At 40.3% G+C, this 13,467-nt stretch overlaps 1 protein-coding gene across 1 annotated transcript in view; it reads left to right on the top strand.

The window, feature by feature from the left end:
- The window catches only part of ANO4 (anoctamin 4), a 166,306-nt gene that overhangs the window by 29,690 nt on the left and 123,149 nt on the right, over positions 1-13,467 (top strand). The window contains exons 3-4 of the mRNA XM_079773483.1: positions 9,279-9,415; positions 12,653-12,811. Of these exons, the coding sequence (XP_079629609.1) occupies positions 9,279-9,415; positions 12,653-12,811 (296 nt within the window). The remainder of the gene's footprint in view (positions 1-9,278; positions 9,416-12,652; positions 12,812-13,467) is intronic.

The following is a 13,467-nucleotide window of genomic DNA, read 5'->3' as shown; positions in this document are numbered from 1 at the left end:
TTCCATTGCTTTTTAGAGAGAGTGGAAGGGAGGAAGGGAGGGGGAAAGGGAAACATCCATGTGAGACACACTGGTTGGTTGTCTCCCACATGAGCCCCGATCAGGCCAGGAATGGATCGAGCCTGCTACCCAGGTACGTGCCTTTGACCAGGAATGAACCCTCGACCCTTGGGTGTGTAGGCTGACCCTCTAACCACTGAGCTCACTGGCCAGGGCTAATTTCTCCATTTTAAAAGTGAAGAAACTGAGTATATCTCCCCAAGAGATATATATGGGTAATATATGACAGAGGCAATATTTAATCCTACATCAGTCCTTGTTCTGCTAAATAAAAGAGAAAACAAAATAAGAAAAATGAACTACTTTGGATTTTAAAAATATTATTACTATGTTGTTACATCTTAATGTAAGAATTTCTCCCTATGCTTCTACATTGTAAAGTATATTTGTATTTTTTCTTATAGTGCTTATGCCCTTAAAATAGCTTCATCTATTCAAAAAAAGATTCATCTGAGAAGCTGGCCATCCATAAGCTGTTTCTAACTTCCTGCATCTCAGATATACAGCTTATAAGGAAGAAAAGAGTTACTCTATTCATTCATCCACCTATCCATATCACCTGTTATGTGCCAGGCACTGTGCTAGGCATAATACCTTAAAGTAGTGTTGAACGTTTGGTGTATAGTTTAATTCATGAAAAATTAAAATGGTCACAGGTCACATTTTGTTTCATTGTTCAAATTGAAAACAACTTGGTTTCTTTCTAGGAAAAAAAAACCATATATATGTGGCAGTATAATGTAAGTGTGTGTGTGTGTGTGTGTGTGTGTGTGTGTGTGTGTGTGTGTGTGTGTGTTCCTTGATGTTATTTTCCCCATTTCTTCTCTTTCTTTGTTCCTCATCCCATGATGGCAGCAAGATTTCTTGAACTCCTTTGTTTCAGCAGAGTTTTGTGTTGTCTAAAGTTCCTGGCATCTGTTTTCTACAAGCCTGAGCTTTTGGGTGGGTGATGCTTGGATAGGAGGAGGAGGAGGGGTGAAGAAGAGAGAGAGAGAGGGGTGGGGAAAGAGAGAGAGAGGAGAGGAGAGGAAAGAGAGAGAAACATCAATTTATTGTTCCACTTATTTATGCATTTATTGGTTGATTCTTATATGTGCTCTTACCTGGGATCAAACCTACCAAACCTACAACCTTCACATATGGGGGCGACACTCTAATCAACTGAGCTTCCCGGCCAGGGCCATGTGGGTACTCTTGAGTGGCATTCATACCCTAGCAGACATTATTGTGTTATAGTCCATTAGGTTCTAATGAGGGAAAGAGAGCAAAGAGTAGAGTGTTTGAAATGAGAGCTGGGAGTTGGAAGGATTTTTCTATGCTTGTTATCCTATAGCCTGACCCTCTGTGCTCACACACATGCCCACATAATCATATAGTTGCTCCTCCATTGATGGCTTTTTGTATGTCTATGGCTAAGGAGACTGAGTCATTTCTCAGGGACATCCAGTGAGTCATTTTGTCTTTTTTTTTTTTTTTGAGAGGAAGAGAGAGGGATAGAGAGTTAGAAACATCGATGAGAGAGGAACATCTATCAGCTGCCTCTTGCACACCCCCTACTAGGGATGTGCCCGCAACCAAGGTACATGCCCTTGACCGGAATCGAACCTGGGACCCTTGAGTCCGCAGGCCGACGCTCTATCCACTGAGCCAAACCGGTTTCGGCCAGTGAGTCATTTTGAATCCAATTTCTTGAGCTCTGGTTTCCAATTTTATTTTGAATCCATACAGTCATGCTGTTTCAGAGGAGAAGATGGGGAAGAGGGAAGGGCTGATATATATATTGAACTAGTTATCTTGTCTGGCAGCTCTGGTTGTGGTTGACCTTTTTACCTACATTATTTTATTTGGTGTTAGGTTCTCTTTGCTTAATTTCCACATTTGTAAGAGGGAAATGGTTATAGTCAATCCAGGCAAAGCCCTTAGTGTAGTGCCTGGCAAGCGCCGGGCAAGCGTGGGCTGCCTCCTTGTCTTCATCCCTCTCAAAAATTCTGCATGGTAAATTGTATAATCTCCACTTAAACGATAAAGAAGTTAAAGTTTAAGTTAAATAACCGATTCTGATCGCTACGAAGAGGGAGGACTAGCATTTGAACCCAGACTTGTCTGAATCCAAAGCTCAGGCTCCTTTCAGAGAAGGGAAAATTATGTTCAGTAGACTTTGAGGATCTTTAATGCAGAACATCACTGACCTCTTTTCAAGTCGTGAAAAGGTAACCAAGGTTACTGAGCAAAGCTGGAGTCGGGCACACAGTTCTCTAAATATCACCCCCAGGGTTGTAATAGGTGCTTCATTGTCTGCCCTGTTAGAGAGCTAATGAAGGCGTCTGTCTCTTCTTGAAAACGAAGTAGCAGTTGGAGAAGCTTCCCATAAGAAGCATGCTGTCCCAGGAACGAGTGGACGGTCTTGGCCCCATTGCAGAGTGTCCGGTGGGAACCCCGTGCCATGATCGGCACTCTGTTTTATACACGGCATCATTAGGGAGCCAGGAAATGCCAATATAATTACTTTCTTAATGACCACACATTTTTTTTTTGAATTTCAAAATATTTTAAGTAAATTTTCAATGGCAGGAAAAGAGTGCCTGCTCTCAGATTTGTATCTGTGAGGATCCCAGCTTTCTTACCCCAGTTTTTCTTTGGGGATGTGTTAATATAACCACTTAAATGTTGCCATAACACATGAATGGAAGTTTGCAAATTTTTTATAGCAGGAGAATCAGTTGTTCCCCCCCCCCAAGTATATTTTCACGTATCATCTGAATATATAAAACAGATAACGGCTGTTTGGGGTGAGGTGAGGTCGGGTGGAGTTGGTGGGTAGAGGATGTAGGGCTTTGCCGACTCAGTTTTCTTTTTACACCCTCCATGGTTTCTTGAAGGTCCCAAAAAAGGATCCTGGGGTTCCAGGGAACACACTTTGAAAACCACTGGCCTATTGGAAAGGAATAAAGCCAGCTAAGAAAGGATTTGTGTCCTTTCTGATTATTTCATTTATTTATTTTGAGTTTTCTGAATTAGTCCCTTTTAAAAAATTATAGTAGTGGTAAACCAGGCAGTCTTTGCCTTAGGGAGATTCTCAGATTCATTAGAAGAGTTGTGAACATTTAGAGAGCCTAGGCTTGCAAGGGTCATATAAATGCTAAGTGGTGTTTAGTCTTTAAAATCCCAGCCTCCGGTGCTCAAAGCTGTGCTGAGTCTGTGTGTTTCCCTGAATTTTAATAAAACATTTCATTTGATCTATTTGTTCAAGTTTAAAACGTGTCAGATCTGTCGGGCTATAGATGTAAAGTCTAGCTTTATTTAGAACTGTGACAACGTGATTGTTTGGTGGTTAAATGACTTCCTGTTCTTGAAAGCCTATGATTTAAGAATAATAGAATGCTTTCCAATAAAAAAGAAAGAAGCCGGTTAGAAACAGCATGGAGAAAACAGAACTGACGATTCTCAACACGCAGTCAGCTTTCAATAAATTGTCTATTCTCACTTCCTTTAAATTTAATCTCTGAGCCTAAGAGAGAAACAGATTTTTAAAAATAATCTCACGAACTTCATTAGGAAGGAAAAGCTAACAGTTTATATAATGTTGCAACTAGCTTTTATTTATTTTAAAATTTATACTGTGTGCCTCCTATTTGCCAGCAATTTTGGAGCTAAATTGAGCTTTCACCTAAAAGGGACCCTAGATTAAAGATGAACCTGCTATAAAACAGCCACGCAAGCATTCAGATTGAGATATAAACATGTTATTTTGCAATCTAAATTATTCCTGACGGTGTCCCCCTTTTTTTGGCACTTTCTAACGAGGCTTTGAGGTCACTATGCAATACCTTCAGAATCCTGAGTATCAGATGGAATAAAGTGGAACTCAGGACAAAAATAGTATAATGAACTGGCACTTGAACAAATAGAGACTTAGGTTATGCTGCTCAGCCCTCTCATGTCTTCAGTGACCTATAATTTCACTTTATTTTCTCTGCATCAGAAAACACTGGGCTCAAAGCACCCCTGTCCTGTGATACAAGGTGGGGTTATTCTGCTGCATGTGGAAAATAGAGAATTAAAAACAAGAGCAGTGAGTCCAACTGTTTGATTTTTTTATTTTATTTCTTATTCTCTTTTAGGCTATTTCTAAAACATATTTACTGTTTTTCGTTTTTCCCCCCCATTATAACACTGATCCTATGAATTCTCTGGGATAGTGCAGGGTGGAGCAAAAGTAAGTTTACAGTTGTGAGCACATGAAACACAGAGTTTATTCTTGCATTATTACTTATTAATTTATTATTATTTTCCATATGAACAACTGTAAACCTACTTTTGCCCTCCCCTGTATAGTGAGCCAGCCCTCAGAAATCTCTTGGCTATGCTGAATTGGGTGAATTACTCAGACTCTGTGGCTGATTTTTGGTCTTCCCGGGCAATTTGAGTTTTTTGACCCTTGCTCAGCTGTTATATGCGTATGCACGTCACTGCTGTTTTGTTTCCAGGTCTTTTTATGCTGAGTGCTTTCTGCAAAGCAGAATTACTGCTTTCCCTAATGCATGGTATCCAGCTACCCTGACCCACCTTAGCTGCCCAGTTCTGTTCACACAGCCCTTTCTGAGTCCGAATGCAATGCAGGTCCATTATTTGGGCTGCAGGAAATGTTTGCATTTGCACTCACACTCTCTCTCCTTCTGGTCAGTCTTTTTATTTTTAAATTTTTGCTAGAGGATATATTTCTATTGATTTTTGAGAGAGAGAGAGAGAGAGAGAGAGAGAGAGAAAGAAAGAGAATGAATGAATGAATGAATGATAGAAGAAGAAACATTGATGTGACAAAAACATTGATCAGTTGCCTCCCATAAAGGCCTGGACCAGGGATTGAACTTGCAATGCAGGTATGTGCCCTGACTGGGAATCCAACCCATAACCTGCTTGGTGTATGGGACAGTGCTCCAACCAACTGGGCTCCTTTTGGTCATTCTTACTCGACTCCTCAGAACATTTGGCTCCCTTTCTTATTTATGGACCTAATAGTAGAGCTGTTCTAGGGATGTACTTATCAACCATATTTTTATTTGAATATAAGGAAGGTGATGACATCATTAACAAGTGACCTTATTTGGATGAGGAGTATGTTTGGGACGTTGGTGCCTGTGGATAGAGAGACCGTGCTCCCATCTTGGCCGGACAGTGAGCTCTGGGATGACAGGGGCCATGCCTGTCGTGGCCAGCACTTGAGCCCAGTTCCTAGCCCAGCATGGTGTCTGGCCATAAATACTTTTTGAATAAATAGATTTTACAAAATTGATTAACTTCGGAACTTGGGGGTTGCTTTCTCTTTAAAGAAAATAATGTAAGTTTGCATCAAAGGGTATTGTAGTTTGTTTCTAAAATTTGTCATGTAGTTAAAGCTGATAGATAGCAACAACGGTGAAATGCTGGTGAAGGGCACGCATCTCTTCGGTCTATGGAATGCCTCTGTATTCTATAGTCTTCTTTCTGAGCATGTGGTCAGCTGAGCATTGTCTGAGCATGTGGTCAGCTGAGCATTGTCTGACTTCAGCATTTCTAATCTCTGCTGAAGCTCTTGAGAGCCTGGCAGGTAATAATGGTGCCTTAATACCACTTATTCTCTAACAATCAGATTTCCCTGACATACCGACTTCTCTTGAGCGCTCAGGTGGCATCAGCTGCAGGATGACTTTCACAGGTATTTCTTTCTTTCTTTTTTTAAAATATATTTTATTGATTTTTTTACAGAGAGAAGAAGGGAGAGGGATAGAGAGTTAGAAACATCGATGAGAGAGAAACATCGATCAGCTGCCTCCTGCACACTCCCTACTGGGGATGTGCCCACAACCAAGGTACATGCCCTTGACCGGAATCGAACCTGGGACCCTTGAGTCCACAGGCTGATGCTCTATCCACTGAGCCAAACCGGTTAGGGCTTTCACAGGTGTTTCTGGTGGGCACAATAAGGCTCCTTTCCCTTTTCCAGGTTATCTGATCCCTCTACAATCAAATAGTTGGGGCTTTAACACCAGGCAGAATTTCTCAACCTTAGCACTGTTGACATTCTGGGCTGGATAACTCTTTGTTGTGGGGGCTACTGTGTGCAGCGTAGGGTGTTCAGCAGCATCCCAGGCCTCTACCCACTGGATACTACTAGCACTACCCCTGATGATGAAAAGAGTGTCTAGACAATGCCAGATGTCTCCAGGGGGACAGTTTGGTCCATTTGAGAACCCAGATAGAGAGGGCTTTATTGGACTGGTTGTGCCAGCACGAGGAGGTGATACTGGCAGAAGATGACCTGGTAATTGTCTATCCTTGACCAAAGCATAGGGCAGTTCTCATGGATGGAAGAATGGATATTCTAGAATTCTCCCCAGTCTGAGCCAATCACCTAGAGGTGGATCTCAGTGTCCTCGTTAGCTCCCACCTTTATCCTACATCTCACCCCGGTCTATCCCTCTTAACAACCATTCCATATTTTTAGACTTAAAATTTTTTATAGTTGATAGTATTATAGTAGATTCATGTATACAGTATAGTAACTCATAATTTATATACCTAACAATGTGATCTCCTCACTAAGTCTAGTAACCACCTGTCCTGTTCATACTTATTACAATATTATTGACTATATCTCTCTTCTTCCTTCTTGTATTGATAAGGCTAAAAGGCTAATATAAGGTCCAGGGTCTACATTTGACAAACCAACATTTTTTGTGTGCATCTGCCACCTGCTAATGTTACATTATCTCATGTAACCCTCCCAGCCACCCTGAGAGAGATGTTTTCTATACCTGTCTTACTACTGAGAAAACAGGAATACAAATTCACGTGGTTAAGTGGTAGAGTTTGGAATAGTAATCAGGTCTTCTGACTTTGTTAAAATCCTGTTTTATCCTGTTTTCAAATCTAACCAATATCTACTTGAAATTTAATCACTATGTACTTGAAAATTTAATCAGTATTGACTTGAAACTGAGGAGCTCCTGGCTTGTGAATAGGAGTCATGTTAGGAGAAATGTATATGCAAGGTCCTAGAGCCATAGAATGTCAGAGAAAAGGCAGATTTCAGATATCATTAGACAGTGACCACTCTGAGGTCATCATTCAGTCTTTCAACAAAGAGTGTTGAGGGCTTACTCCATTCCAGGACCTCTGTACACCAGCCAAGACTGACAGGGTCCCTGCCCTTATGGAATGTACGTCATAATAGGGTAAATATCTAGTATGCAAGTAAATAAATGAACACACAATATAATTACAGATTGTGATGAGTGCTGTGAAGGAAATGAGCAATGAGAGGAGATGGAGAATAATTGGGTGAGGGGGAGTTTCTTTACATAGAGTGGTCAGAGAAGTTGCCTTTGATCTTGATACCTCCCACAACACTGAACATACGGCGTTTCCTCAAAAAGTGTGAGTACCTGTCCTTGAGTACCTGGCACAGAATAGGTGTCCTTAGACCTTGGTTGTATGAAAAAAACCATGATATTAACTTACAGTTCTGGAAGCCAGAAGTCATCAAGGTGTCAGCAGGACGATGTTCCTTTTGGAGGTTCTAGGGGAGAATTTACTTTTTTGCATTTTCTACCTTTAGAGGTTACCTGCATTCCTTGGCTCATGGCCCTATCCTCTTTTGTCAAAGCCAGCAGTGTAGCCTCTCTCTCTCTCTCTCTCTCTCTCTCTCTCTCCCCCTCTCCCCTCTCCCCTCTCCCCCCCCTCTCTCTCTCTCCTCTCTCTCTCTTCTCTCTCTCTTCTCTCTCCTCTCTTTCCCCTCTTTCTCTCTTTCTTTCTCTCTCTCTCTCTCTCTCTCAGATTCTGACCCACCCAGCTCCCTTGTATTTACTTTGACCCACCCCTATAATCCTGGATAATCTTCCCATTTTACAACCCTTAACTTAATCATGCCCACAAAGTCCCTTTTGTTGTAAAAAGTAATATATTCTCACATTCCAGGAATTAGGTCACCTTTGGGGCCATGATTCAGCCTCTCACAGTAAGCAATAAACTTTAATTTTATTCCCATATTCACTTTATTTTACAGATGAAAAACTCGAAGTTAAAAAAAATTGCCTAAATTCACACATGTGGATACAGCTTTCTGGTCACCCTATCTAAATGCATCTCTATTCTCTTTCTCTAAACTCTGTTCTTTTCTTTACCCCACTCTACATTTCTTTGATTACTTGTTTTGTTTTTCTTATTACCAAAAGGGCAAGAAGACATATCCCTTCTCTTCACCAAGGAATGGCTATCACACAGCTCTGTTCCTGACACAGTATGCCCATCTCCAAAGATTTTTTGAATGAAAGAATGAAGAGTCCTTTGTATACTTGGGTATATAGAACCCAATATCCTACAGATTAGTCTGTGCAGTGGCTTCTGACAGGTTAAAAATCCTTCACCATTTTCAAAGCATCAAAGGAAAACGTGAACTTCAGTATTGGTTCATAATCCGACCAATTGGTGAAGAAGGGACCGTTACCTGGCCCTGCACTTTCTCATGCACTGGTGCTGGGCTTCCAGCTCCGGTATGCTGCCCAGCTCTGTGCGTTTGCACACGGTGTTCTGTATTCGGAATTCTGATGCACAGTGCTTCATGTATCCACGTGTTAGCATCACCAGTCTTTTGGGAGAGCTTCTGAATGGCTCCCTTCATGATTTCAATCCATGGTTAGAGAAGAAAGGCAGAAAACCTAACTGCATGTTTTATTACTGCATTGAGTTTTCTCTATTAGACCTTAAGTAACAAAGGAGGAAGAAAAATCACTTCTTACTGGACTATGCAAGTAGCACATTTATGGGTTCACAGAGCAAGTTGTATGGAATTTAAATGGAAAAAAATTAACAAGTATAGGTCATCTCTAGCATAGAGAATGGGTTTTTAGAAGTCTTAAATAACAGTGCCTTATGCTAAACAACTAAGTGAAGGACAGCTCAACACAACACTTCCTGTGCTCGGGAAGGCAAGTTATATTTATATTATGGCAGGTGGTTTACTTTGCTTCACATTGTCCTTGATCTCTCCTAATGAAGACACTATTTAGACAAACTTGTTTTACATCTGACATCCTTTTCTCCTAGAAAATAAATACCCGTTGTTCAAGGTGTTATTGAAACAATGAAAAAATATGAAGCCAAGGAGACATGTCTTCTCTTTGCGTATTGCTTTTAAGAGCCTTAACCCCACAAAGTAAATATATTTACTTTGGTTCTAGTGGCCAAGGACGTCAATATTCTTTTTGATGAGTTAGAAGCTGTCAACAGTCCTTGCAAAGATGACGATTCTCTCCTTCACCCTGGAAACCTGACCAGTACTTCAGACGATGCTAGCAGACTGGAAGCAGGGGGAGAGGTAAGAGTGTGTGATTTCTTCGAAAGACAGTTCTTGACCCAGGCGAGCACCTGTAAAGCATATTCCAAGGGACTGTTTAACGTAATCATCTCATTGAATTGTATGTTCCTGATAAACAAGGGGGCATGTCTTATATTCTTTGCTACCTCCCACGGCTCTGGTATATTTCAGCACTTCTAAATCTACCTAGGCTCCAAAAAAACTGTCCATGAATCAGGCAATTCCCATCTTATACCTAAAGATGTTTTGTTTATACAAAGGAAGATTTTTTAAAAAATATCTTTTTATTGATTTCAGAGAGGAAGGGAGAGGGAGAGGGAAAGATAGACCAATGAGAGAGAATCATTGATGGGCTGCCTCCTGCATGCCCCCCACTGGGGATCAAGCCCCCAACCTGGGCATGTGCCCTTCACCAGAATCAAACCCGGGATCCTTCAGTCTGCAGGCCGACACTCAATCCTCTGAGTCAACCCGGCTACGGCCAAAGGAAGATTCTTAAAACCACCTCTTATTTTGAGAAAATGTACATTCTGGGTGTCACTAACAAGTAAAATGTTAGCTTTACGAGGATGGATTTCCTTGTGTAACCCCCCAGCACCTAGAACAGTGACACAAAATGCAGCAGCCCTCAATAGATTGTGTTGCCTCAAGCCTTTCTGAGTTTCCATTTGCCCCTGTAATCTGAAACTCATTGTAATTGCAAATAGCCCTATCTGTTCATATGTCATTTTGGAAAAAGAAGTACTTTGTTAAAACCATTCACTGTTGTTCAAGTTGGATCTCCATGGATTTAATATCTCCTTTATATATGCACTGGGCACAGGTAATAGGAACTCAGAATGGGTCATTTATTTACGGCATATTCCTAATATTTTTGTTATTCCAGAGCCAGTTAGCCATGGAAAAGGTGACAGAGAAAAATGTTTCCTTCCACCAGGTTTTCCAGGCTTTTCCCTACAAGCACCACATGCTATTACTATCCATGTATTTTACTTGCGTTTTATTTTTTTTTTTTAGGAAATACTTTTCTTTTTTAAAATATATTTTTATTGATTTCAGAGAAGAAGTGAGAAGGAGAGAGAGATAGAAACATCAGTGATGAGAGAGAATCATTGATCGGCTGCCTCCTGCACATCCCCTACTGGGGATTGAGCCCACAACCCAGGCATGTGCCCTTGACTGGAATAGAACCCAGGACCCTCAGTCCACAGGCCAGCACTCTATCCACTGAGCCAAACCAGCTAGGGCCATATATTTTACTTTTAAAGAAAAAACTCATTTTGTCATGTTCTTCACACAGACACTTTGAATGTCATGGTGTGGACTAATGGAGGGATCTTAAAAGGGACCTCAAAAAGCAGCTCATCTCATCCCCTTAATTTAGATGTGGAAGCAACCTCAGGAAGTTTGGGGCTTTGCTAACCCTCCCCCTGATCCCTTGGCTGCAGCCCTGTTTTTGTAGACAGGTGCTGAAGTGCTAACTCTATAGGATAATACCCTTGCTTGGAAAATAATTAAGAAATTGTTTACCTGTCTACACTTCTGAGTATCTTTTAAGGCAAAAATAAAAAATACTCAGAATTGGTCAAGTGTAAATGTCTATGGTAATGGACACTTTCCTTCCTTCCTGGCTGACATGCTCCTTTTAGAGGAGGTTGCATGTGGGCACTGGTGTGTAAGAATATGGATTTGCTATGGCCTTGGCAGTCGGGCATGTTTGCCTTCCTCATCCTGTCACTTGGAAACTGATGTATACTGTGGCCCAGAGAAAAGGTAGTTCCCCCATTTCCACTTGCTAGTTTACAGACATGTTTCTGAACATCAGTCTGAGAATCCTGGCCCCAGCCTGGGCCACCATACCTGATGGTCTCTTTCAATGTTGTTCATGATTGCAACACGCCCATGGCGTCAGGACAAAAATGACACCTATTATTTCTGGTCTGTAAGTTATGAAACATAATAAAATGAACACCATGAAACACCACCCAACTTATAAATTGGAATGGTATTTTTCAAATTATGGGGCAACCCAATTGTAAGTGACTAACTCCAGTTGTTTTCTGATGGAATGGAAAATTAATTTTAGTGTGCATGCAAGTAGAAAAAATAGGTATTATTTTGTAAAACTTCTGTCTCAGATATTTTGTGTGTGCTTACAAATATCAGAAAGTAAAATGTTTTTCTGAATTTGGGCAAAAAAATTCAAGAAACATTGAACTAGAATATTATTAAAACCATGTAAGCTACTATAATTCCATCCTTTGACCCTATAAGAGGTATTATCTTCCTGAATGTTTTTTAAAATATATTTTATTGATTTTTTACAGAGAGGAAGGGAGAGGGATAGAGAGTTAGAAACATCGATGAGAGAGAAACATCGATCAGCTGCCTCCTGCACACCTCCTATTGGGGATGTGCCCACAGCCAATGTACATGCCCTTTACCGGAATCAAACCTGGGACCTTTCAGTCCGCAGGCCGAGGCTCTATCCACTGAGCCAAACCGGTTAGGGCCTGAATGCTTTTTTAAAAAATTCTCTTTCTCTAAAACTAGCTTTACCACATATACCTGTAGCCTTACCAACTTTTTAAAAAAGATTTATTTTATTTAATGCTTTATAAAAAGTGGCATCATGCAGTATGAAGTCTTTGGTGACTTGGTTTTTTTCTGTCAATGTTGTTTTTAAGATTTATGCTTATTACTGGATGCAACTACAGTTCATTCATGTTCAGGGCTGTATAAATACTCCACTGTATGAATATTCTACAATATACCTATTTACTTTTTCATGGACATTAGCATCAATTCTAGTTTTTTATTTTCTACTCTCATAAACAATGCTGCTATGAATATTTATATACATGTCTCCTCCTTGCTTTATCAAAAATGTCTCTAGGATTGCATGTTATGCAAATGTTTAATTTTACAAGAGAATGCCAATGTTTTCCAGAGTAAGTATATCAATTTTCACTCTCACTTGTAGAATATGAGAATTCTCAGTTGCTATATATCCTTGCCAACATGTGGTATTGTTAGGTGTCCAAAGTTTTTCCCAATTGACACAGTGCTTTTTTCCAATTTTTATTTTGTTTCTTTTGTTTACATGTTTCAGTAATAAAAATGTAATTTTTATAAAACACAAGAATAATGCATTTCATTTTAATTGTTCTTTAACATTACTCACCCAAGACTCCATTTTATGAGTGTCTTAAGCTGGTCCTTTCTCTTTGTATGCAGACAGTGCGGGAAAAAACCAAATCAAATGGACTTTACTTCAGAGATGGAAAGTGTCGAATTGACTACATTCTTGTGTACAGAAAATCCAACCCCCAGACGGAAAAGAGAGAAGTGTTTGAAAGAAATATTAGAGCAGAAGGTTTACAAATGGAGAAAGAGGTAAATAGTTGGCTTGGATGAGAAAAATATAAATATACAACTATTCATATCAAGAGGCAATTTTAAAAATTAGTCATTATGTTAGCTGAATGTTTTATTTGGTCGGAGTTTGCCAATCCAGTGTTTGGGGAATGTTCCAGCAATTAAACTTTCACAGCACAGTTTGCCTTGAGAGCATTTTAATGCCAAATGATTTCGTGAGAATCAAAATACTCTATTCCCATGGAATCGATTGTTTCAAAGTGTTATAATTTACCTGACTTCCTTTATCTGCTTCCTCTATGTGAATGGCGTGTTCTGGTCTCATGGATTAAGGACAAGTTTGCATAAAATGCAGTCACCTCTCACGGGAGGCTGTTTTTACATTTCAGGAAACATAATGAGCTTGGGCATCCTCACTCACCAGATGAGACTGGCCGATTTGGCCCCATACAGCTGGAACTTACAAAATGATTCCAGTTTTAAGAAACATTCGGGCTGTTTTTATCATGTTCCCGGACTCAAGAGTTACCTCTCCGTATACTCTCTCCCTCTTCTCTCCTTCCGCTTTGCATGGGGAGTTTTAAGGAGTAATTTTGTGAGAAAGGTACAAGAGGTCCAGCCACAATGAGACTGTTCTGTACCTAGAAATGCTGTGTGTATGTGTAGAACTTGGT

This window comes from Cnephaeus nilssonii (genome assembly GCF_951640355.1).
Source record: "Cnephaeus nilssonii genome assembly, chromosome: 6".
Taxonomy (NCBI): Eukaryota; Metazoa; Chordata; class Mammalia; order Chiroptera; family Vespertilionidae; genus Cnephaeus; species Cnephaeus nilssonii.
This window is presented reverse-complemented; position numbering and strand designations above follow the sequence as displayed.